The 27951-nt window shown below is 35.8% G+C and overlaps 1 protein-coding gene across 1 annotated transcript in view; it reads left to right on the forward strand.

Moving 5' to 3' along the window:
• The window catches only part of LOC145670651 (dynein axonemal heavy chain 1-like), a gene marked incomplete at its 3' end in the record, with an annotated part of 1762390 nt that overhangs the window by 1645702 nt on the left and 88737 nt on the right, over positions 1–27951 (forward strand). The window contains 4 exon segments of the mRNA XM_081739441.1: positions 4210–4484; positions 7649–7965; positions 12405–12630; positions 20994–21189. Of these exon segments, the coding sequence (XP_081595567.1) occupies positions 4210–4484; positions 7649–7965; positions 12405–12630; positions 20994–21189 (1014 nt within the window).

Raw genomic sequence — 27951 nt, forward strand, 5'->3', positions numbered from 1 at the left:
AACTTAAAGATTTTATTTCATTTTTCATCCTGATTTATTTGCGTATGAAGTAATCCTTACACTGTGGCATGTCAGACAGTCTTATCTCTCTCATTTCAGTTTAGTGCATGACATTAACTGCCCATATTGTGAAGATTGTATCGCCCCACGAGTATTCGGCACATTCTTGTACACTGAGAAAAAAAATTGTAGGTGGCATACTTAAAAAGATAGGTTACATGCGTAATTCCTGTAGTTTTTGGACTTAACGTACAGCAGACGTATAACTGAAAAAGCATGTTTTATAATACTTTCTGTATAAGTGTTCCATCCATACGTACTTTTCGTATGAAACAATGTAGGCGGTCAGGATCTCACATACAAATGGACGTATATAACATATAGCTGACGAAGGTAACAAAAGTATATGCATGTGATATACGGAAAACTGTTAGATGTCAGACATCCTGCAACGGCATGATGTAACATCTAAGGACAGTGCTTATGTAGCATACGGATAACGTATGCTCCGTACTGATTTCTATAGTGAGCAAGAGGATACCGTAAATTTGTACAATATACCGCTGTCCGGAGAACGGATTTTTCTCTGTGTAGAATCCCGGCATGGGGATCTCTTGACTCCATCGCCCAGTTTTTCGGAACTGCGGTCAGCCACTGGTCCTCCAAGTTGGGGGTTGTGCCGGGCCTTTCACTCGGCATTTAAAACCTGCGATCGAGCACAGTAGAAAGATTGGCCTCGGATGTGGACTGCTTTTTTTTTTTGCATGCCAATCTTGCTATATCCTGTGTCCAATAAATGGATTTGTGGTATTTAAGGCGCATGGACCCGTAGCCATGGAGGAGTGAACCGCATAGGCATTCAGCAGTACTAGATGGAGTGATGTCCTGAATGGTTGATGTAAGTAGTCATCCGGCTGACGAAAATCTTCAGCAATTTCGTGTTCTGCGTGCTCGAGCTCAACGCCTTGTAAAACTTTCGAAACGCCAAAGTTAAAAAATTATGTCGAATACCCGTGTCTGCAGTGTGGCATCGGTTCGCTCTCTTACTGGTAATAATTCTTCTGTTGTTATACCTCATTTATCTGTGAATGGTGGTTAGAGATTAACTCTTGAGAGATAGCTAACACTTCGGGCCACCACTTTGCGTCTATCTTTGAGTTTGCACACTACCTTAGAGCGTTTGCTCGTTTTCAGCAACGTTAGAGCGAAACTCGTTAAACTTGCGCACCGCCAACAGTCAACACTATAATGTCCCTTTCAAGCTTGAATTTGATTCTGCTCTCCGTGAATCGTCCAACATTGTCCTAGGACCTGACCGCATCTGTTATGAAATGTTGCGTAACCTGTCTCGTAATTATACTGCTTGCATTATTACAATTGTATAATCGCATCTGATTAGAGGATTTTTCCCATCCTTTTGGCGTAAGGTTCAAGTTCTTTCCATCTTGAAATCAAGGAAAGTCGCAACTAGTCCTATGAGCTACAGACCTACTGGTCTTACGAGCTGCGTCTGTAAGCTATTTGAACGCATGATAAATATACGCCTTCTGTGTGTGAAATTTAGAATCTAATTCGCTCTTGAACAGCTGTCAGGGTGGGTTTCGATCTTTCCGAAGCACTAGTAACAATCTCGTTCATCTCGTGAGGCAGATTCATGATGCCTTCCTCAACGGAGAACATCTTGTTATTTTTTCGAGAAAGCAAATGACAACGCATGGCGTTACGGTATATTGAAACAATTATATGATTGGGATCTCCATGGGCGTATGGCTCACTTTAATGTGAATTTAATTCATGAGCGACATTTTCGAGTGCGTGTCGGGTCTAGTCTTTCAGAGCTCTTTGTCCAAGAAAATGGTATTCCACAGGACAGTGTACTTAGTGTCATGTTGTTTGCTATCGCTGTCAACAGTGTTCAAGTCTCCTGTTCGTGGTCTCCTTTATGTTGGCGATCTCATGACTTATTGTCGCTCCCGACACCTTCGCAACATTACTCGACAACAACTTCAACTGGCTGTACATCGTTTTGTTTGCTGATCTCAGTGGCGTATTTAGGATTTTCTTTCGGAAAGGGCTTTGCTAACTTTCGGGGGGGCTTTGCCTGAAAATGTTAAAATTCTGCAAGATATTTCATATACTTTACTATAGTAAGTAAGATTTCAAGGGGGGCTTAAGCCCGGAAGCCCCCCTAAATACGCCACTGGCTGATCTGTATAGTCTTCGCTCTCGTTACGTGCATTCGTTTTGATGAACCCCTGTGAATTTTGTTATTTACTATGAAAACTTCGTTGCTTTTAAGACAAAAAACAAAATTAAGGAATTCTTTAAAAGGGACAACCGCGTTATTTGATCGTTCTGATAGGAGGACATGTAAAGAAAATAATAACCGTGATTTTCTCAATAGATACTTTCTACCATGAGAACAAAACTGTTCACAATTGAGGAATTGCAGAAGTACAAGCAGAAAGGATGCCAACTTTAATTTCTTGGGTGGAATGAATGGAAGACAGAGGAAGTTGTAGGAAACAGTTATTTTTGCTTATACCGAAAATGATAATTTTATATTGTTTAACATACCTTAAAATACATGTCTGGGGAGACAATCGGGGGGCATATCATGGCATCGCAAGGTGCTCCCCTTTGCTCACTTTAGTATCGTCTAGTAAGAATTGTAATACACCAGTTAAATTATTTTTCAGACAATCCTGAGTTCTTATATTTTTTTCAGGGTAACAACTTTTTACAATCATCATCATCACCATAGGTATTCTGCCATTATTAGCAGGTTACTTGTTGCAACCGAAAAGCTTCCATCTTCCACGTTCTTCCGATAACCTCTTCATCTTTACGTGTGATTTCTCTGTTTTCGTATCGTCCATTAATTGTAGACCCCTTCGCCCCCTCCATCTCTTTCCTGTGTTACGCTGTGCTCATGTGACCCTACCGAAGTAAGCATGGACAGTCGCATAGGGTAAGGTGATCCCAGCCGAGAAATCACCCCACGTTTTGTTTGATTAACTTGTGAAATTGAAGAAGAGAGAGAGAGAAACAATAGTTCACTAAATTCACCAGAATATTGCAGAGACCATATGACATAAAGCTTTCTTTCACCTGGAAAATTACTTACTTGCCGCGAAATAACAGATTAAAAAAAAAAATGATCATTAAGAAATATATCACTAAGTTCTTCATTCGGGTTAAATGATAAGCTCTTATGAACGAATATATCTTTATAGGAATTAAATAAACCAACGAATGTACAAAACTTAACAAATCTTGAACACTGGAGTCTTTATGCACCACAAACATATGCTTCTAATGAGACTTACACCTTCCATTTATACGTCCACAGAGTCACATAAATCCATTTTTTTTATCCTCCTATTTAGTATTAATTCGTAGAACAACCTTATATCAAAGTTTAATCAAATTTCTATTAATAAGAAGAGCGAAATATCACAACTCATTACAGAATCTGCTCAAACTCGTCGTAATAATGTGGATTTCGTTTAGTATCCAATTCTACACTAGATATATTTTACCCTTGCTATCACCAACTTCAGTATGAAGCGGCCTTACACATCTTTCACATACATGATGGTATAGTTCGTCAACCAACCACTTGGCGGCGCTGATTAACCCTTAAACAAAAGAAAACTAAGACACAACTCTAATACTATTCTCGTTATTTTTTTTATTTTATATATAAAGTTACAACACGTAACACCTGCCTCCATACCCTCTAGCACGTATCTCATGACACAGTTCCTTTTTAGCCAATGTCCCAACAAGTTTCTCTTCCTCTTCTTAATAATATCCAAAATTGTTATTTTCTCTCCCCTCACATTCTCATTCGTTTTCCGCTCGACCCAACTAATTCTCTCGATTCTTCTCCACACTCACATTTCGAAAGCTTCCATTCGTTTTTAACTATTTTTACGTAATGTCCATGTTTCTGCCCCATACAGCACAATACTCCACAAGAAGCATTTTATGGGGCTCTTTCTAAACTTTTTTATTCAAAGTCAGACAAATTATTTACAATAAATAGCTTAAAAAATCCATGTACAATCTAGAACCAGAATTGGCACTGAGAAAGACCACAGAGCTCACCACTATCGTTTACAAATTAATAAAAATTCGCCACGGGGTAGTGAAGTACTTTATTATTTATTTAACCATAGGTAACACTTTCTCTTTTAATTGCAGGATGCGTTGCGTACCTGGCTCCTTTCACTGCCACCTACAGACACGTTCTCATAGGAGAATGGTTGAATTATATGACTGAACAAAATGTCCCTCACAGTGAAGAATGTTCGCCTGTTCAGACACTTGGGGAGCCAGTGTTGATTCGCGAATGGCAGATTCAAGGATTGCCTCGCGATATTTTCTCTACTGAGAACGCTGTGATGGTGCAACATTCGAAGCGGTGGCCTCTCTTTATTGATCCCCAAGGACAAGCCAATAAATGGATTAGAAATAAGGTAAGTAATTTATAGTGAATATACAGGGCGTTTCAAAGCAACCGACAACGCTTGGGAGGTAATTTCTGACACCAAGATAAGACAAAAAGTATAGAACAACCTGGGTGCAGAAATCTGTCATTTCGGAGTTATAGGCTGCCGAAAACATGAAAAATGAACTTTAAAGGTCCATAGCCCCAATACTATGAGACATACCGTAATCTGGACAAGACTTAACTTAGTTGAGTTGAGTTGATTTTGAGTTTAACGTCCCGTTTAGCAGCGAGGCTATATGAGACGTGGACCTACTGATTAACGTGGAAGCCGAACCACATGAGCTCCCGCCAGAAATCGAACCCGGGTCTCCCACGTCAGAGGCTCGTATGCTAACTGCTTAGCCACCAAGGAGCTCAAAACTTAACTTAGGAACTAGCATGTGCGCTATCCAAAAATACATGTTTCAGCAGTAACGTATATAGGAACCACCAGTGGTGCATTTACTATTTTGTTTCGGAAGGGGCTTTGCTAACTTTCGGGAGGGAGCTCCCTCGTGGCTAAGCGGTTAGCGTACGCGCCTTTGGCGTGGGAGACCCGGGTTCGATTCCCGGCGGGAGCTCATGTGGTTCGGATTCCACGTTAATCAGTAGGTCCAGTCTCATATAGCCTCGCTGCTGAAAGGGACGCTAAACTAAAATCAACTCAACAACTCAACTCAACTTTCGGGGGGGCGGCTTTGCCTGGAAATGTGAAAATTCTGCAAGATATTTCATTTACTTTACTATACTAAGTAAGATTTCGGGGGGGCTTAAGCCCGGAAGCCACCCCCCTAAATACGCCACTGGGAACCACCATTTAAAATATAACGATCAATTTATATTATACGGACGTCACATTTCAGCCCACAGTCCGTGTAAGTTTTAAAATATGTCAAAATGATTCAATCACATTAAATCAGGCACGACAAAGTATATCACTATTACCTTCATTCTCTAAAACTCCATTAATTAAACTTTCCTTTTTTGGTTGTCATAGCAACGTTTTAAACAAGCAACTATCTGCTGTTTAGGTAATTAAATGTAACGATTATACACATAAAATCAACACATATCTTCATCTACTAGGATTAAATCTTATTTCTTTCTAGTTAGAATCAACAACATACATATTCTTTTCTTCTTCTTCTGCACGATAGATTGTGTACTTTTATGCACCGTTGCCCAAAACCAAGATACAAAAATAGAAGAAATTACAATATCGTTGTACAGTGTCCTAAGATACTCACGCAACAATTTTCATAGAGTGAGTTTGGATGCGGGTATATAATTTGAAGAAGTAACCAACTACCTGTATAAAAATTGTTGTGAAAGTACTGCAGGATTCTGAAACGTGGATATTTGGATAGGGCACATACTAGTTCCTAAGTGAAGTCTTGACCAGACTACGGTAGGTCCCATAGTATTGAAGCTATGGACCTTTAAAGTTGATTTTTTTTTCATGTTTTCGACAGCCCATAACTCCGAGAGGAAGCATTTGTGCACCCATGTTGGTCTATAGTTTTGGTCTTATCTTGGTGTCAGGAATCGCCTTCCAATCGATGTTGGTGTTGTTTTGAAGCACCCTGTATATGATATTCACTTATGGTCAATCCATTAGTAGATGGTCCGTATTATGCAGATTATATTGTCCTATTGGGTGTTCGGCATATTCTTGTAAAATGTCCAGAATATTGAGACATCGTTTAGAAATGCCTGAAGATCCTTGTCAGATTTTGGAAGATAATGCAGTCTTTATTTACGGCATTCTCACTTTTGTTCGTGAAATTGGAATAGCTAACGTGCTTTAAAGTTTTTCTAATTAGTTCTTTCGTGCTGTCTGTTTCTACTATTACTATTTTTTATTTATTTTCTTCTATATTTGATACAGGATGGATGTAAAATCTCTCCCTGATAAAAACCATTAATAACAAGAAAACAAAGTATGATAGAACCATGCGGTTAAAGTCTCTCCCTGATAACAAACATTAATAACAAGAAAACAAAGAATGATAGAAGCATGCTGTTAAAGTCTCTCCCTGATAACAAACATTAATAACAAGAAAACAAACAATGATAGAACCATGCGGTCTGAAAACATCGCTTGTACAGTACTTCAAGATTTTGTCACAGCCTGTGTTGCCATCTACTGCTGCTAACAGCAGGGCGAAAGTCATTTTTTAAAAAATGGCGTCAGCCCAGCAGAAAGCGAAGTGTATGTTACGTTATCATGAAACAAAATCTCGCGTTCCAGTTCAACGAACATTCAGCAGAGAGTATGGACAGCAACCACCAAATGTTAAGAGCGTAAAGAAATTGTACAGCAAGTTTATTGCAATAGGAAGTGTTTTAGATCGTGATAGAAGCGGTAGACCAAGTGTTGATGAGGAACGTATGGAAGCTGTTCATGTTGCTTTAACCTGAAGCTATGGAAATTCTTGCGTTGCGCATCACGCGAACTGGACATTCCAAATTCAACTGAGTAAAAAAAATTACAAACGCTTGAAGATATACGCATATCAGTTCAGATTGTTCATGCGTTAACACAGGAAGACCGTTCCCTACGGGCAAGTTTCGCAAGTGACATTGCATAGATATCTTTAGGCAACTATTGGAGCACATATGGAAATTCTCTAAATCACGTAAAAAAAAACTTTTTGACTTTTCCTATTATTTGCTGCAAACCGCATGCTTCTATCATTCCTGGTATTCTTGTTATTAATGTTTGTTGTCAGGGAGAGACTTTATGTCCACCCTGTATTTTGTTCTTTTAATGTTTTTTTCTGTTTTAATGCCTTATTTTGTAGTATCTTTATTTGAACTGGAACTACATTCTCCGCCTGAATACCGAACCATTCTCTAAGGTTTTATCTTTTTAGTGTGTTCTTAATATGTTATTATTATAATCAATTTTGAGTTCTTTTCGTATTATATGTTTTGTATTTAGTTTTTGTTTCTTTAATCCTTTTCGCTAGTTTTGTCATAATTTTAGTTTTTTTTATTTTTTTTAATTTATCGAACTTCTGTGAACTACACTGTTTTACAAGTTGTATTTTGAATTTTTAATGTGTGCCTGACGGGGAGAAAAAGCTTAGCTGCTCACGTTCCCGCAATACCACAACCAACCAATCATTCTATAAATTATTATTTCAGTGCAAAACGGAAGAAGCTGGATTGTTGATCTTAAAGCTTTCAGATCGAGATTTGCAACGAAATCTAGAGACAGGCATTCGATTTGGGAAATCCTGTTTAATTGAAAATGTTGGTCAAGAGCTTGACCCATCACTTGATCCCATTCTTCAGAAGAGTATCTTCAAACAAACTGGACAGTGGGTGATAAAGTTTGGAGACAACGTGATACCTTACAACGATGATTTTCGACTCTACATCACAACGAAGCTGCCGAACCCCCACTACACTCCAGAAGTCTCCGTCAAAGTGCTACTGGTTAATTTTACTCTGGGACCAAGGTGAGATCATCTAATTTTATTGTATACCAATATTTGTATTCAGTGGCGTATTTAGGGGACCTATCTGACTCAAGCCTCTCCTGTAATGAATTTGTTAGTTTTTCGCATTCCACATACAACAATAATCCTTCTTACAATTTCTAAGAATTTCATTGACTTTATATTTTCTTATGCTCTTTGTTCAGAAATAATAAAGGTAGTTGTCAAATTTCATTCCATGTAAGGCCTGCGTTCTTTTTTTTCTTTCTTTCTTTCGTCCATTCTACTCTTCTGTTGCTTTTTCTTAGTTATTACTTTCTTTCGTTTCTCCTATCTTACTTTCGACCGTTGTTAGTTGTGATTCAAGTCGACCGTCGTCAGTAACACCAAAACTAAGAGCAGCTGATAAGCAAAACTGGTGTTCCACACCAACTTGCATGGATATCAATATAATGGGACTTTAGTTATTATAGCAATGGAATATTTACATCGTTTAGTTATAAAGAAAGGTAAATGTTTGAATTAAAGAAAATCAAGAGAGGGGAATAAGTAGCCCGGGAAATTTGGTAATCCAAGAGGATGCTTCCTTTTCTTCTATGAATAGAATAGAAGGTTAGATTCACTGCTAAATTTATATGTGTATCATGTTACATAGAATTATTCAGTCTGCAATTCTTGCCATTAAAACTTCAATTTATGTCTAAATTAAAATATATTTAATTCTCAAACTCAGGTGGGCAATTACTCTCCCTGCTTCTCCATGTTTTACGTAGGCTCTCCGAAACAAAATTGTAAATACGCCACGGTTTGTAGTAGTACTTATTGCATGCTTTTTGTCTCATGAAAAATTCATCCTTACATGTGCATATGCTGGACTCGCATATAGAAGAAATGAACGAAGGATATGCTTTTTATATTTACTGACATATAACGTAAGGCGAGTTTTCCTAAACTAAATCTTAACGCGTACCACAAACGCTGTGCTTATACTGGGTTCCTACTGGTCAGGAAAGTCAGGGAAAACTCGGGGAAAAAGGTGCAGGTCAGAGAACCTAGGGAAAAGAGTGGAAATCAGGAAAATCAAGGAAATTTTATAAATGAATGTATAAGACGTATTGTATCTACAAAGTAATTGATCGTCAGACGTCTGTGAGTAGATATTAGTGATCACAGTATGGGACGTTGCTCAGATTTTTATGGGAGGTAAATGAAATGTACGTCTGAGCAATTGATTACTATTTGTCTCAATAGAATAAATGTTCTTATATATAAATATTCACAGTTATTTATTCCTTATTTATATGTCAACGTCATCCGACACCTGTTATGAAAGTCAGGGAATTTCCTGCCAAATAGATTTCTCCAAATCAGTACGAAACCTGTTACAGTGTTCCATTTCAACCATATTTCGGTCATCTGTGTGACTTTGCTCCCGTGCATATGGGATGTTTGGGAAGACTGCCACTTTAATTCATTTTGTAACTTTTTTCTGTAAGAGAAATACCCTTGAAACCTTATGTTAGGAAGTAGTTTCTGAAAACACAAGTAAAAGACAAATTTTCAGTGTTAAATAATATACAGTGGCACTTAATGAGATAATATCAAAGAAGTTACAGTGAATGTAATATTAAAACAATAATATATGGCAGTACACAAGCGTGAAGAAGTTCATTAATACATAAGAAATTAATCACCAAAGGAACTCAGCAATTTTCAGAGTGAATTTTTATGGTAAGTGATATTGAATCTCCCTTACTATATTTTCTTCTGATAAAAATTTCAAGTTCAAGGAAGTTATTGATTTAATACCTTCGAATGTTTAAATTAATAAACATGAGTATGTTTTCTGGAATACTTGGAGTCGGTTTTTCTTAGGGATGGCCAGAACCGGTTCCTAGTGGAACCGGTTTTCGGCTCTGAACGAATCCGGTTCTAGAAGTTCCAGTTCCGGAACCAGGTTTTCGGATCCAGGTCTAGAACCGGTTCTGAAAACCGGCTCTCCAAGGAACTTTGTTGCCGGAACCGAAACTTTGTTGCCATCACTATGCTAAACCCGAGCTTCTGGCAGGCTGTGAACAGTGTGCTAGATGAAATGGTGGAAGCGACAGGCAGGCGCCCAGGTGGCGGCCGCTTGTCTCATTTGTTCTAAACAAACTGGGTAACTGGCAAACTCATTGGCTAAACAGGCAAACTTGTAAACTCATTTGGCTAAACATCCACTGGTAGACCAAATTTTTTTCTGGATGGCAAAACGGGTCTGAGCAGGAAGGGCACAAGCGCGTGGTCCTTTTTACAGTGTTTTGAAGATGAACTTTGTGCCTTTTTTACGGGTCTTTGGGGGCTTTCAGATCCAGGTCTGGAACCGTTCCTAAGATCCGGTTCTAGAACCAGATTTTCGGATCCAGGTCTGGAACCGGTTCGTAAGATCCGGTTCTGGAACCGGGTTTTCGGATCCAGGTCTGGAACATGTTCCTAAGATCCGGTCCTGGAACCGGGTTTTCGGATCCAGGTCTGGAACATGTTCCTAAGATCCGGTCCTGGAACCGGGTTTTCGGATCCAGGTCTGAAAACCAGATCTCCAAGCCGGTTCCTCGCGGAACCGGAACTTTATGGCCATCCCTAGTTTTTCTTTTTACAAGAAAAGGGACAAAGATTTAAAGTGATAGTCTCTGGAGATTTAGCATATGCGTGGAAGCAAGGTCACAGCAAGGACCGCAATATAGTGGAAATAGAATATTAAATAAGGACAGCGTTTATGGTGCACCGTAAAATTTAGTCTATGTACTTTTTTAATTGTTCAACAGTCTTCGCAAGCTCTGTTTCATAAAACGTTTTCTCGGAGAATTGTCAAGTCATTCTTGCGTTCTATTCACCGAAATGAAGTGGTTCTGACTCGCTTGCGTACCGGACACTCTCAGCTCATTCTTTCCTATTTATTCCATGGCGTTAACCTTCTGTATTGTGAAAACTGTATTGCTGCACTGAGTATTTGGCACATTTATATACAATGTCTAGGTGAATACCGAATAAGTATACTGAATTGCAACGTAAGTTGTAAAAAAGTAAAAGCTATGTGTGTGACTTTTTCGATTATTTCTGGTAACAAACAATCGTGTGAAGTAATACATCAAATGTAGTATGCTTCCCATGAATGATATACGATAAAATGATCTTAATAGTATATTCGATCGTTCACAGATCATTATCTTCACTATATATAAAACTACATGAGCTGACATAAATTATTGAGCACTTCCTGTAGGACTACAATGATTAAATTTGGCATGATTGTAGCTTTTTGGAACTCACCGACAGAAAAATTGCCGAAAGTGAATATTTGTATATTTTAGGGTGTCTAAAGAGGGGATGAAGAATTTCCCATGTTATTGAAATGGGCCTTTTTTGGACCTATAATCTCGTGTTAGATACTTAGAATTTGAATAAAAAAATTGAAATTCGGCATGCAGTACGTTTTCGTTAGCACTATCTAGGTAAATCAGTAAAAATTTTAAAAATCCAACTTTACATTGGTTTTATAGGGAACTGAAAATTCTTTCCCATGTTATTTATATGGGACATTTTTACACCCCCAAATTATTGAGCACTTCCTGTAGGGCTACAATTATTAAATTTGACATGATTGTAGGTTTCCGGTACAAACAAACAGGAAAATTATCAAAAGTGAATATTTTTAATTTTTAGAGGGTCTAAAGAGGGGATGAAGAATTCCCCCATGTTATTTAAATGGGCCTTTTTCTGGACTTATAATCTCATGTTTTAAGTACTTAAAATTGGATTAAAAACTTGAAATTTGGTATGCTTGTACGTTTTCGTTAGCATTACCTAAGTAAATCACCAAAAATAGAAATTTCTAACTTTAAAGTGCTCTTATGGGGAACTGAAAAATATTTTCCATGTTATTTATATGGGACGTCTTCTACACCCCAAAATGTTTAGGCACTTCCGGCAGGATTAGAATCATGAAATTTGACATGATTCTAGCCTTCCAGGACTAACCAACAGGAAAATTGCCAAAAGTGAATATTTTTAATTTTTTAGGGGTCTAAAGGGGAATGAAGAAATTCCCATGCTATTTAAATGGGTGTTTTCTTGGGACACAAAATCTTATCTTTTAGATAGTTGAAATAGGAAAAGAAACGATAGAATTATGGGTTCAAGAGGTGCGAGGCCGTAGGCCGATCAAAGACAGTGTGTGGGGGCGAAGCCGGATGGGCAAATTCTGGAAATATGAAGAGCAAGTTCACGAAATTCACTGTTGATGCAAAGGCCGATAGATAAGAAATGCGAGGCCTTAGGCCGAGCAAACTCGGGGGTATGGGAGAGAAGCCCCCAGCTAGCCAAAGGCTAGTTTTAAAACAAAGTTGAATTAAAGTAAAGTTTATTGCTTAATTAATAAGAAAATAACTCAATATTAACTCTCTTATTATGTTTAAATGTAGTGGTTTGGAAGATCAATTGCTGGGTAAGGTTGTAGCAGAGGAGCGACCTGATTTGGAAGAAGCAAGACAGCAGTTGATTGTAAGCAGCGCTCAAATGAAAGGAGAACTCAAAGAGATTGAAGATAGAATTCTTTATCGTTTGAGTACATCTCAGGGTTCCCCCATTGATGATATCGACTTGATTGACACCTTAGAAGCTTCCAAAATTAAAAGTGACGAAATCAAGGTAAACTTTGATTCTCTCATAGCAATAAGATATAAATTTTACAGTAGTTGATATAAAGTACTACCGCTAACTAGACCTTAAAGAGTTTGATGTATCTTTTCACTACAGGGGTGATATGACACATCTATCGTGCAGAGTGGCCCATAATTATGTATATTATGTTTGATTGGATGTAGTATTTGTAATTCTGGACAAAAAAAGTTTCGATATGGTAACATTGTGTAGCCTGAGAGTGTGGATAACAATCAACATTGGAGTTAGAACCGATAATGTATGCCAAACAGGATGGCGTATCGGTTGTCTCTGGAGAGAACCGATAATGTATGCCAAACAGGATGGCGTAACGGTTGTCTCTGGAGAGAACCGATAGTGTATGCCAAACAGGATGGCGTAACGGTTGTCTCTGGAGAGAACCGATAGTGTATGCCAAACAGGATGGCGTAACGGTTGTTTCTGGAGAGAACCGATAGTGTATGCCAAACAGGATGGCGTAACGGTTGTTTCTGGAGAGAACCGATAATGTATGCCAAACAGGATGGCGTAACGGTTGTCTCTGGAGAGAACCGATAGTGTATGCCAAACAGGATGGCGTAACGGTTGTCTCTGGAGAGAGAACCGATAGTGTATGCCAAACAGGATGACGTAACGGTTGTCTCTGGAGAGAGAACCGATAATGTATGCCAAACAGGATGGCGTAACGGTTGTCTCTGGAGAGAGAACCGATAATGTATGCCAAACAGGATGGCGTAACGGTTGTCTCTGGAGAGAGAACCGATAGTATATGCCAAACAGGATGGCGTAACGGTTGTCTCTGGAGAGAGAACCGATAGTGTATGCCAAACAGAATGGCGTAACGGTTGTCTCTGGAGAGAACCGATAATTTATGCCAAACAGGATGGCGTAACGGTTGTCTCTGGAGAGAACCGATAATGTATGCCAAACAGGATGGCGTAACGGTTGTCTCTGGAGAGAACCGATAATATATGCCAAACAGGATGGCGTAACGGTTGTCTCTGGAGAGAACCGATAATATATGCCAAACAGGATGGCGTAACGGTTGTCTCTGGAGAGAACCGATAATATATGCCAAACAGGATGGCGTAACGGTTGTCTCTGGAGAGAACCGATAATGTATGCCAAACAGGATGGCGTAACGGTTGTCTCTGGAGCAGCGTGTGCGTTGTGTGCGTTTGTATTCTGAAACAAACAATTACCCAGAGGCTGTATCTGACACCACCTGACTTCTTTCTTATTGGGTGTTTTAAAGGACAATGTGTATCAACATCACAACGCAATTTGGCAGAACTATAGGAAGCTATCATAGAAGAGTTCCAAAGGATATCCGTACGGGTCTGTCAAGCTGCTTGTGACAACGTTGCCCACTTTCTGCATCAAATCATTTCATCCATCTCCTTTAGCATGGCCGGCATAACCATGGGACGTAAAACTTAAAGATTTCATTTCATTTCAATTCATTTTTCCAGATTTCAGAAATTTAATAAAATTACCATCTTCCATTGCATTGAATTGATAACAAAGTAACACATATATTGTATTAACATCAATTTAGTAATGGTCAAACTGAAGATAAACGAGAATAAACTTACTTTTGAATATTAGAAAGTAGATTACACAATAATAAAATAAAATAAAAAAGCATGATGCTGATCTTCCATAAAACGTTTAGATATGAAAAGTTAACGAAAGTTTCTACACATGTAACAATCTAACTCAGACGCCACACAATCACCATCAAGATTTAGTAGTACCGTAATAATATGAAATTGATAACAGAAATATTACCAATAACGAAAACATATGGGGAAGAAATGTTACCATATAAACAATGATTTTTAATATTCAGATATGTGTATTCCGTAATAGCACAAACCCAGATCAAATTCAACTTCATGGAGAATTTTCTAATAATGGTTGACTAATTATGTTTTCTCATCATCACCGGTTCTACTTATCAACGTCAATGTTTTCAAAATTCAATTTCACAATATTTATTTTAGTTTAATCAAAAAACTATTTTTTTTCAATATTTATTTTTTTCTTGTGCATAGCCGACGAAAAAATTAATTTCATGCTTATTATCATTCATTTATCTGTCAAAATTTACAATTCATTCTTATCATACAGGGTTCATTATGAAAGTAATGAGTATTGCTTTAGAAAAACTGTTTTATTGTTCCGAATCTTTAAAATTCCTCAAAATACGCTCCTTCTGCATCGATACACTTCTGGAGACGTGTTTACCACGCCTGGAAAGCATCTTTAAAGTCCTCGGCTGGAATGGCTTTTAAAAACCTTGTAACATGAACTTGAATGTTCTGCACGGAGTCCCAATGTTTTCCTTTCAGGTGTCTCTTCAAACGGGGAAACAAAAAAAAAAAAAGACACTAGGAGCCAGGTCAGGACTCCTAGTCAAGTCAGGGAGTGGGGGACCACTGGGGTTCTGCTCCGGGCCAGGAAGTCAACGACGGTGAAGGCGGTGTGACTTGGTGCATTGTCGTGGTGGAGTTTCATTGAGTCATTGATGTCACTTCGAACACGAGCGACCCTGCGTTTCAGTCTCTTGAGCACTTCTAGATAAAATCCTGCGTTGGCAGGTTGTCCTGGTGGCACAAACTCGAAATGGATGATTCCTCGAACGTCGAAGAAGACAATGAGCATGGTTTTGATTCGGGATTTGCTCATGTGCGCCTTTTTGGGGCGGAGAGAGGATGAGGTGTGCCACTCCGCACTCTGCCTTTTGGATTCTGGATCGTATTCGAACATCCAGGATTCGTCTCCAGTTACGACCGAGTCTAAAAAGTCCGGACCACTTTCACGCAATGCCAACAACTCCTTGCAGCGCAAAACTCGAAGTTCTTTTTGTTCGTTCGTCAACACCTTCAGCACAAGCTTCGCACAGACCTTTCGCATTTGCAGGTCCTCGGTCACTATCCCATGTACCGCAAATGTTGACATGTTTAGGGTGTCCGCGATTTGTTGAATGCTCACACGCCAGTCTGAGCGCAACACTTCACGCACACGGTTAACATTGTCGTCGGTCCTGGCCGTTGTTGGGCGTCCAGAACGGGGCTCGTCGGCGACCTCCTCCCGACTCTCCTTGACCAACTTGTGCCATTTTCCGACCTGGGGTCTTGACAAACACTCCTGCTTGTAGGCATCTTTCAGCATCTGGTAAGCTTCCGTAGCATTCTTACCCAACTTGACGCAAAATTTTATGGCGTAGCGTTGTTCGAGCGAACCCTCCATCGCGCCGTGTCACAACTTTTAAAAACGTGCTTCACGCGGATCGACATCCACACGTTGTCACTGCTCGCAGCAGACTGACTCCGGGCGCGTTCGGAAGGACAGACCACCCATTACTTTTTCCGCGCCAGCAGCGCGCGCTGCGGTGGATTGTTGAGTCAGGGTAGCATCATGCTCATTACTTTCATAATGAGCGCTGTATACACGGTGTTACAAACTTTTGTCACAATATTTTCGGCATAGGTTCCTCGAAATAAGAAAAAGGTTAATATAAAGCTGTGGTCAAAAGTGCATAGGTTCGTAGTTATATGGTGCCGAAAACGTAGAAAAATGAACTTCTAAGGTCCATAGTTCCACTACGCTAGGACCGATCGTAGTCGGGTCAAAATATCACTGAGAAACTAGTATGTGAATGAGATATCGCTAAAGCATCTGTGGTCTCTGGGAAAGGTAAAAGTAGGGAGGGAAATGAGGGGGCATGGAAAGGCATTGTAGGGCTAGGAGAAGATACCGAGATTTTGAAAAAGATGTTAAGAAAGCAAGGGGTAAAAGTGTATAGAAAAGGTAGCAGAACGTTGTTGGACATGGTCAAAAGCAAAGGGGGGGGGGGAAGAAATAAGAGATCAGGAAGGTGTCAAAATTGTAAGTATAAATTGTAAGGATTGTGATATGAAATATATTGGGGAGACGGGGAAATTATTGAAAGAAAGAATTAAACAACATAAAAGTGATGTGAAATATGGGAGAGAAACTAACGCAATCTTTAAACACGTAAAAGAAACAGGACATGATGTGAACTGGGAAGAAGTTATTGTGCTGGAAAGGGAAAAAAGGTTGTGGCCGAGAAAGTGGGAAGAGGCTTAAGAAGGGGATGTAAACTTAATGAATTGGACCAAAGGTATCAGCATTAATAAAGAATGGAGAAATATTATTGATAAATACAGAAAAATGTATGTGAATTAATGTATTCAATGGTTGTTTGCTCCTTGTTGTTTCTTTTTGGTAGAATGTTATGTTTACCCATTGGTCAGTTCAGATAGATTTCCACGCTTCTGATTGGCTGTTTGAACGGGCCAATGAGAGAGCAGATAGGGAGATTAATGGAGCATATATACTTGAGTAGTTTTCTTTGTATTACTCAGTGTACGTCTGATGAGGATCTTGGCTGGAAGATCGAAACGTCACGTGTAAATGTGTTTTTATATTAAATAAGTGCAGTCTTGTTCAGCAGTGTGTTTATTTTTCTGGACTTTTAAAGTTCACTTGTTTCACGTTTTTGACACCCTGTAACTCCGAAACTATCCACTTTTGAACAGGAGTCCATATGAACTTTTTTTCTTATTTTGATATGAGGAATCTGTTCACAAAATATTCTGACGCATTTTTGTAACGCCCTGTACAACATATTTTAATTATCATTTTTATTAATTATACTAGAAGATGAAGCAAAGACACACATACGAATTAATTTCAAGTATTCAGAATGCAATAGCAACGAATACATTATATACCACTCATTGATTATTTCAGGGAACAGCGAAATTCCCCCAGAAACAAACCTCCGATAGTGATCAACAGGAATTACCTATATTTACACAGTACTACTTTCATCCTGTGTGTACTGAAATTCTCACCGGAAATTATCTCAATCATACTGGTTTAATTATACAGGCTATTGTTTTATTATTTATATACGATAAATTTTAAATAATAATTATATGGTAAATAGAACAATACAATAACCCAGCTCATCATTATTCTCTACGAAGAATTAATTTACTTAACAGAAATTCATTAAATTATTATCGATATCCAATAGATTTAATGACATTTTTGTATTCTTAAATGATACAAATGTAAACACTGTCCCTCTGTGTACTATACGGTAGATTAACAAAATATGGCAGTCGAATGAACAAGATCGAGTTAATGTCAGCTTTTTGTGAACTAATAAAAAAGATGCCTCTTTTGAAATTTAACTGTGGAATAACATAACACAAGACGTAGAAGTATTAAACTGATTGCTTAAAATCCTTCAATAGAGGTAACTATTGATATATAAATCATCATCATAGGTATTCTGCCTTTATTGGCAGGTCACTTGCCGCAGCTGAGAAGCTTCCATGCTCCACGGTCCTCCGCTAACCTTTTCGTCTTCACGTATGATCTTTCTGTTTTAATATCATCCATTAATTGTAGTCTCTTTCCCGCCACCATACCCTCTAGGACGTCCCTCATGATACAATCTCTTCTTGGGCAATGTCCCAACCAGTTTCTCTTCCTCTTCCTAATAATATCTAAAAGTCTTCTTTTCTCACCCACCATTTCTAACACTCTCTCATTCGTTTTCCGCTCGACCCAACTAATTCTTTCTATTCTTCTCCACCCCCACATTTCGAAGGCTTCCAGTCGATTTTCGTCACCTTTACGTAATGTCCACGTTTCCGCCCCATACAGTACAACACTCCACACGAAGCCTTTTATGAGTCTTTTTCTCAAATCTTTATTCAAGGTCCCACAAAACAGACTTTTCTTCCTCCTAAAGGCTTCTTTCGCCATTCCTATCCTTGCTTTTATTTCACGTTCGCATTTCATGTCATTACTAAGTATACTACCCAGGTATCGAAAACTATTCACTTGTTCTATTTTCTCCCCTCCTACTTTTATATTTGACACAGACCCCTTCGTTCCAATCACCATGGCTTTTGTCTTTCTAACATTTATTTTCATCCCATATTCTTCAAAGCCCTTTCTCATTTTTTCTAACATTTTATTGAATTTCTTTTCAGATTCTGCAAGAAGCGTCATATCGTCTGCAAATCTTATGCATCTAATCATTCTACCTCCTACCGAAATGTCATCATCATCATGTAGGCTCTTTTTCACTATCTCTTCTAGATATACATTAAATAGTGTTGGCGAGAGGCAGCATCCTTGTCGAACTCCCCTTCCAATTGCTATATAAAAACAGATAATTATCTGTAGTTTGTCAGCTGCCCAATCATTTGATGAGCGAACTTAGCAACTAAATGCGTACTAATGGAGAACATACAGAGCTAGACACGGAATGTAAACGGAAAGAAGTTAAATGTTTCATCGTGTACTACTCTCTCCTATATACTGTATACTTGTGTGTTCTCTTTGACAGTGTTTATAAAAATCATAAAATCTATAATTAAAAATTCAAATGGCTAAGTATGAATATTATAAATGTATCCTTGTCAAATTTGAATTTTAGCATAATATGACATTTGTCATTGTTAATATAACGCTATTAATAAAATATGAGTTCTCCTACATGAATATTAGATTACAGGATGGTATTTACATTAATTTCTTTTCATTGCGTGGTTTTGTCTTCCTACTCTGTTTTATTTTATTTTTTAATTTTTTTTGTTTTATTTTTAATATTTGTGTGTTATTTAACACTTATATTATTTTATTGTATTGCTTATTGATATATATCTAATTTGTGTAAGCAGTATTTGTAAGCCTTCTTTAATTGGAGTTATTTACTCTGTTGAAGACATAAATAAATAGATTTATTGCATATTTACACAATTTGAAAATTTAAGTAAGAGACATTAAGCTAAGATGAGGTCTCTGTAAGGGTATTTTGTAAATTTTATAATGGTGTCAAGAACAAAATCAAAATTTCTCCCCATTTGGAGGTAATACTCAGAAACTACTTACTACGAAAAGTGATCAATCGTTAGTTCTGATATTTATATTTATCTATTTTAGACGAGAATAATCGAGATGCTTTATCTATTAACATTGACAATCGAATTTTAATTGCTTCAACTGTCTAGGTCAATGTTTCCCAATGTGTGGTCCGCGAGAGAGTTATAGAAAATGCGCGGAACATTTTATTTTCTTTAAACTTTATATGCACCACCTAGTATGAACTAAACGGGAAAAATAGAAAAAGATAAAGGAAGAAATAACAAAATTACCAACCAAGACTGAAAGATATATATACTCTGTGTGCAAAATATCTCACCATCAAGAACTCGTGGCATTAATACGCAAGTAGTACCTGGTGCAAAATCTTTATTCGGATTAATAAACTAGACTAGCTACACACCGTATGCCCTTTAAGATGATAACCATTCTTAAGTAACATTTGTCATTTTTATTAGGACCTATCCTCTAAACGGCCTATTATTTTCTGCTCTTCGAAGTGAAATGGTAAATGATCATGAACACTTATTATTGCGCTCAGGAAATGACTATCCCGGGGTAAAATTATGATGCATCTGTTTGAGCTCCGTGACGAAGTAATGTTGTTTCTTATTAATCCTAAATTTGAATCAACATACAATGTAAATTATTTCACATGGCTTTCATCTCTTGTTTATTTGGTGGACATTTTTAACATCTTAAATCCATTTAATCGAGTCTTCAAGGTATTCTGACTGTTACTGTATTCTCTGTGCAAGACAAGATAGAGGCAAAAACAAAGAAGTGAAATTTATGATGTAACCCTTTGGAGAAAGAGGCAAAAACAAAGAAGTGAAATTTATGATGCAACCATTTGGAGAAAGGAAAACAAAATTCCTTTCACACACTGAGTTATTTCATTGATTTCAGTGATCAACCCTTTTCTAGTGATGCTACTCAAACTATGATTGAACACCTGTAATCACTGGCATCTCGACTACGTCTGTAATTTCTGATTTGTCCTTGGAAAAAAAATATTGAATAAAAAAAAAATTCCATTTCTAGACTCGTAATATGCTTCCTTCTGTCGAGGCTGAAAAACTTGTATCTCAGAACTTAAAAGTTACTCTAAAATAAGGTAATTAATGTTTTGAAGGCACTGGTTATAATCTCTGAGTAACATACAACGTTTTTATTAAAATATCAATGTGTAATAGTGTCATCAACTAACAAAATCTTTCGCTCCATCAGAAATAATATGCCTGATGAACCCAAAGGTTTAGTTAGTTCGCAAAACTGTTACACATTGATATTTTAACAAAAGCACTTTCTTTTCTCAGAGATTGTGGGTAATTTGTATTTTGAATTACTAAAGCAAAGCTAACCTGAACCTGATGGTTAATGCTGAGTAATTTGGCTATTGTCTTGCTTTATAGGTAAAAGTGGAAGCCAGTGAAATAACCCAGAAGGACATAGACTTCAACAGGTCGCTATATAACCCAGTTGCTGTCAGATCACAAATTCTCTTCTTTTGTTTGTATGACCTTGCAAACGTTGACCCCATGTACCAGTATTCCTTGGATTGGTTCGTTAGCATATATCTGAATAGTTTAAAGTCTTCAGAGAAATCTCGTAAGTAACACAAAAGTTTGAAATTCGTTTTAGAATTGTTTATTTTTAATTAATAATTATTCATAAATACACACTTTTGATATTATAAAATACATTGTAAGATTACAAGGATTAATTAGGTTATTTCTATTAAGAAAGACAAATTCCAAACACGTTCTCAAAGAGATCTTAATGATTATGAATTTTCAAGCTCATCACAGGAACTGTTTTTCAATTTTACCAACTGACGAAACTAACCCTCGATATATTTCGAAATTATCTCCTACTTCATCAGGCCAACAGTGTTGCGCAAATTACATATTCTCTTACCACTTACATAGTTAATCGTCGATATTGTAGTCGTCTTGGAAACTCAATAAAATATGAATATATACAATTAATGCGTACAATATATTAATGTACTAATCTAATATATATATAATATAAAATTGAAACTCACTATGTTTGTGACATCATAACTCTTGAATCACCCAACCGATCTCGTTCAAATTTTCAACGTAGATGAGGTTCGGGTCTGTGTTGTGTTTCTTTTTATCATTTCATTTTGACAGTGCAACGCAGGGGAAGGGAAGAAGACGCATATACTTTATTATTATTATTATTATTATTATTTACTTAAACAACTTGATTTTTGACAATGTTCTATCCATATTTATCTTGCGTTCTATACATCGTTTTTAAGCTCTTCATCGTGTATTTGCAATAAGATATCAATTAGCCATCTTCTTATTATAGCTTTTGACATATGTAGACGACTTCAGGTTTCTCATTGGTTTTCCATTGACTTCAATGTTCATGTTCCGTGATATTTTACTGTTCCATCCATTTTAGGGCAATTTCTTTTTTAAATGTAGAATCTACATAGTCTGTTCTATCTCTAAGCTGAATTTCAGCTATCTCCCTCTTTTAGTTTCTGAGATAAGTGGAGGAATTATGTTTTCTTATTGATTTTCTATTGAAATTAATGTTAATATTTCGTGCTTTTGTGTTTTATTATTTCCATCCATTTTAGGATAGTATGCTTTCGGTATATAGAAAAGCATAGTCTCTTCTACATTGAAGCTGACTTTCAGCCATCTCCTTCTTTTGGTTTCTGAGATAAGTTGAGGAATTATTTGTTTTTTTTTAATTGATTTTCTATTGAAATTAATGTTAATATTTCGTGCTTTTGTGTTTTACTATGTTCCATCCATTTTAGGATAGTATGCTTTCGGGATATAGAAAACTGAATTTCAGCCATCTCTCTCTTTTGGTTTCTGAGATAAGTAGGAGAATTATTTGTTTTTTATTGATTTTCTATTGAAATTAATGTTAATATTTCGTGCTTTTGTGTTTTACTATGTTCCATCCATTTTAGGGTAAACTGCTTTCGGTATGTAGAAAAGCATAGTCTCTTCTACATTGAAGCTGAATTTCAGCCATCTCCCTCTTTTAGTTTCTAAGATAAGTTGAGGAATTATTTGTTTTTTTTATTGATTTTCTATTGAAATTAATGTTAATATTTCGTGCTTTTGTGTTTTACTATGTTCCATCCATTTTAGGATAGTATGCTTTCGGGATATAGAAAACTGAATTTCAGCCATCTCTCTCTTTTGGTTTCTGAGATAAGTAGGAGAATTATTTGTTTTTTATTGATTTTCTATTGAAATTAATGTTAATATTTCGTGCTTTTGTGTTTTACTATGTTCCATCCATTTTAGGGTAAACTGCTTTCGGTATGTAGAAAAGCATAGTCTCTTCTACATTGAAGCTGAATTTCAGCCATCTCCCTCTTTTAGTTTCTAAGATAAGTTGAGGAATTATTTGTTTTTTTTATTGATTTTCTATTGAAATTAATGTTAATATTTCGTGCTTTTGTGTTTTACTATGTTCCATCCATTTTAGGATAGTATCCTTTCGGGATATAGAAAACTGAATTTCAGCCATCTCTCTCTTTTGGTTTCTGAGATAAGTAGGAGAATTATTTGTTTTTATTGATTTTCTATTGAAATTAATGTTAATATTTCGTGCTTTTGTGTTTTACTATGTTCCATCCATTTTAGGGTAAACTGCTTTCGGTATGTAGAAAAGCATAGTCTCTTCTACATTGAAGCTGAATTTCAGCCATCTCCCTCTTTTAGTTTCTAAGATAAGTTGAGGAATTATTTGTTTTTTTTTATTGATTTTCTATTGAAATTAATGTTAATATTTCGTGCTTTTGTGTTTTACTATGTTCCATCCATTTTAGGATAGTATGCTTTCGGGATATAGAAAACTGAATTTCAGCCATCTCTCTCTTTTGGTTTCTGAGATAAGTAGGAGAATTATTTGTTTTTTATTGATTTTCTATTGAAATTAATGTTAATATTTCGTGCTTTTGTGTTTTACTATGTTCCATCCATTTTAGGGTAAACTGCTTTCGGTATGTAGAAAAGCATAGTCTCTTCTACATTGAAGCTGAATTTCAGCCATCTCCCTCTTTTAGTTTCTAAGATAAGTTGAGGAATTATTTGTTTTTTTTATTGATTTTCTATTGAAATTAATGTTAATATTTCGTGCTTTTGTGTTTTACTATGTTCCATCCATTTTAGGATAGTATGCTTTCGGGATATAGAAAACTGAATTTCAGCCATCTCTCTCTTTTGGTTTCTGAGATAAGTAGGAGAATTATTTGTTTTTTATTGATTTTCTATTGAAATTAATGTTAATATTTCGTGCTTTTGTGTTTTACTATGTTCCATCCATTTTAGGGTAAACTGCTTTCGGTATGTAGAAAAGCATAGTCTCTTCTACATTGAAGCTGAATTTCAGCCATCTCCCTCTTTTAGTTTCTAAGATAAGTTGAGGAATTATTTGTTTTTTTTATTGATTTTCTATTGAAATTAATGTTAATATTTCGTGCTTTTGTGTTTTACTATGTTCCATCCATTTTAGGATAGTATGCTTTCGGGATATAGAAAACTGAATTTCAGCCATCTCTCTCTTTTGGTTTCTGAGATAAGTAGGAGAATTATTTGTTTTTTATTGATTTTCTATTGAAATTAATGTTAATATTTCGTGCTTTTGTGTTTTACTATGTTCCATCCATTTTAGGATAGTATGCTTTCGGGATATAGAAAACTGAATTTCAGCCATCTCTCTCTTTTGGTTTCTGAGATAAGTAGGAGAATTATTTGTTTTTTATTGATTTTCTATTGAAATTAATGTTAATATTTCGTGCTTTTGTGTTTTACTATGTTCCATCCATTTTAGGGTAAACTGCTTTCGGTATGTAGAAAAGCATAGTCTCTTCTACATTGAAGCTGAATTTCAGCCATCTCCCTCTTTTGGTTTCTGAGATAAATGGAGGAATTATTTGTTTTTTATTGATTTTCTATTGAAATTAATGTTAATATTTCGTGCTTTTGTGTTTTACTATATTCCATCCATTTTAGGATAGTATGCTTTCGGAATATAGAAAACTGAATTTCAGCCATCTCTCTCTTTTGGTTTCTGAGATAAGTAGGAGAATTATTTGTTTTTATTGATTTTCTATTGAAATTAATGTTAATATTTCGTGCTTTTGTGTTTTACTATGTTCCATCCATTTTAGGATAGTATGCTTTCGGGATATAGAAAACTGAATTTCAGCCATCTCTCTCTTTTGGTTTCTGAGATAAGTAGGAGAATTATTTGTTTTTATTGATTTTCTATTGAAATTAATGTTAATATTTCGTGCTTTTGTGTTTTACTATGTTCCATCCATTTTAGGATAGTATGCTTTCGGGATATAGAAAACTGAATTTCAGCCATCTCTCTCTTTTGGTTTCTGAGATAAGTAGGAGAATTATTTGTTTTTTATTGATTTTCTATTGAAATTAATGTTAATATTTCGTGCTTTTGTGTTTTACTATGTTCCATCCATTTTAGGGTAAACTGCTTTCGGTATGTAGAAAAGCATAGTCTCTTCTACATTGAAGCTGAATTTCAGCCATCTCCCTCTTTTAGTTTCTAAGATAAGTTGAGGAATTATTTGTTTTTTTTATTGATTTTCTATTGAAATTAATGTTAATATTTCGTGCTTTTGTGTTTTACTATGTTCCATCCATTTTAGGATAGTATGCTTTCGGGATATAGAAAACTGAATTTCAGCCATCTCTCTCTTTTGGTTTCTGAGATAAGTAGGAGAATTATTTGTTTTTTATTGATTTTCTATTGAAATTAATGTTAATATTTCGTGCTTTTGTGTTTTACTATGTTCCATCCATTTTAGGGTAAACTGCTTTCGGTATGTAGAAAAGCATAGTCTCTTCTACATTGAAGCTGAATTTCAGCCATCTCCCTCTTTTAGTTTCTAAGATAAGTTGAGGAATTATTTGTTTTTTTTTATTGATTTTCTATTGAAATTAATGTTAATATTTCGTGCTTTTGTGTTTTACTATGTTCCATCCAATTTAGGATAGTATGCTTTCGGGATATAGAAAACTGAATTTCAGCCATCTCTCTCTTTTGGTTTCTGAGATAAGTAGGAGAATTATTTGTTTTTTATTGATTTTCTATTGAAATTAATGTTAATATTTCGTGCTTTTGTGTTTTACTATGTTCCATCCATTTTAGGGTAAACTGCTTTCGGTATGTAGAAAAGCATAGTCTCTTCTACATTGAAGCTGAATTTCAGCCATCTCCCTCTTTTAGTTTCTAAGATAAGTTGAGGAATTATTTGTTTTTTTTTATTGATTTTCTATTGAAATTAATGTTAATATTTCGTGCTTTTGTGTTTTACTATGTTCCATCCAATTTAGGATAGTATGCTTTCGGGATATAGAAAACTGAATTTCAGCCATCTCTCTCTTTTGGTTTCTGAGATAAGTAGGAGAATTATTTGTTTTTTATTGATTTTCTATTGAAATTAATGTTAATATTTCGTGCTTTTGTGTTTTACTATGTTCCATCCATTTTAGGGTAAACTGCTTTCGGTATGTAGAAAAGCATAGTCTCTTCTACATTGAAGCTGAATTTCAGCCATCTCCCTCTTTTAGTTTCTAAGATAAGTTGAGGAATTATTTGTTTTTTTTTATTGATTTTCTATTGAAATTAATGTTAATATTTCGTGCTTTTGTGTTTTACTATGTTCCATCCAATTTAGGATAGTATGCTTTCGGGATATAGAAAACTGAATTTCAGCCATCTCTCTCTTTTGGTTTCTGAGATAAGTAGGAGAATTATTTGTTTTTTATTGATTTTCTATTGAAATTAATGTTAATATTTCGTGCTTTTGTGTTTTACTATGTTCCATCCATTTTAGGGTAAACTGCTTTCGGTATGTAGAAAAGCATAGTCTCTTCTACATTGAAGCTAAATTTCAGCCATCTCCCTCTTTTAGTTTCTAAGATAAGTTGATGAATTATTTGTTTTTTTTTTATTGATTTTCTATTGAAATTAATGTTAATATTTCGTGCTTTTGTGTTTTACTATGTTCCATCCATTTTAGGATAGTATGCTTTCGGGATATAGAAAACTGAATTTCAGCCATCTCTCTCTTTTGGTTTCTGAGATAAGTAGGAGAATTATTTGTTTTTTATTGATTTTCTATTGAAATTAATGTTAATATTTCGTGCTTTTGTGTTTTACTATGTTCCATCCATTTTAGGGTAAACTGCTTTCGGTATGTAGAAAAGCATAGTCTCTTCTACATTGAAGCTGAATTTCAACCATCTCCCTCTTTTGGTTTCTGAGATAAATGGAGGAATTATTTGTTTTTTATTGATTTTCTATTGAAATTAATGTTAATATTTCGTGCTTTTGTGTTTTACTATATTCCATCCATTTTAGGATAGTATGCTTTCGGAATATAGAAAACTGAATTTCAGCCATCTCTCTCTTTTGGTTTCTGAGATAAGTAGGAGAATTATTTGTTTTTTATTGATTTTCTATTGAAATTAATGTTAATATTTCGTGCTTTTGTGTTTTACTATGTTCCATCCATTTTAGGATAGTATGCTTTCGGATATAGAAAACTGAATTTCAGCCATCTCTCTCTTTTGGTTTCTGAGATAAGTAGGAGAATTATTTGTTTTATTGATTTTCTATTGAAATTAATGTTAATATTTCGTGCTTTTGTGTTTTACTATGTTCCATCCATTTTAGGATAGTATGCTTTCGGGATATAGAAAACTGAATTTCAGCCATCTCTCTCTTTTGGTTTCTGAGATAAGTAGGAGAATTATTTGTTTTTATTGATTTTCTATTGAAATTAATGTTAATATTTCGTGCTTTTGTGTTTTACTATGTTCCATCCATTTTAGGGTAAACTGCTTTCGGTATGTAGAAAAGCATAGTCTCTTCTACATTGAAGCTGAATTTCAGCCATCTCCCTCTTTTAGTTTCTAAGATAAGTTGAGGAATTATTTGTTTTTTTTTATTGATTTTCTATTGAAATTAATGTTAATATTTCGTGCTTTTGTGTTTTACTATGTTCCATCCATTTTAGGATAGTATGCTTTCGGGATATAGAAAACTGAATTTCAGCCATCTCTCTCTTTTGGTTTCTGAGATAAGTAGGAGAATTATTTGTTTTTTATTGATTTTCTATTGAAATTAATGTTAATATTTCGTGCTTTTGTGTTTTACTATGTTCCATCCATTTTAGGGTAAACTGCTTTCGGTATGTAGAAAAGCATAGTCTCTTCTACATTGAAGCTGAATTTCAGCCATCTCCCTCTTTTAGTTTCTAAGATAAGTTGAGGAATTATTTGTTTTTTTTTATTGATTTTCTATTGAAATTAATGTTAATATTTCGTGCTT

The sequence above is a fragment of the Thermobia domestica genome, chromosome 14 (assembly GCF_964235325.1).
Source record: "Thermobia domestica chromosome 14, izTheDome1.hap1.1, whole genome shotgun sequence".
In the NCBI taxonomy this organism is placed as follows: Eukaryota; Metazoa; Arthropoda; class Insecta; order Zygentoma; family Lepismatidae; genus Thermobia; species Thermobia domestica.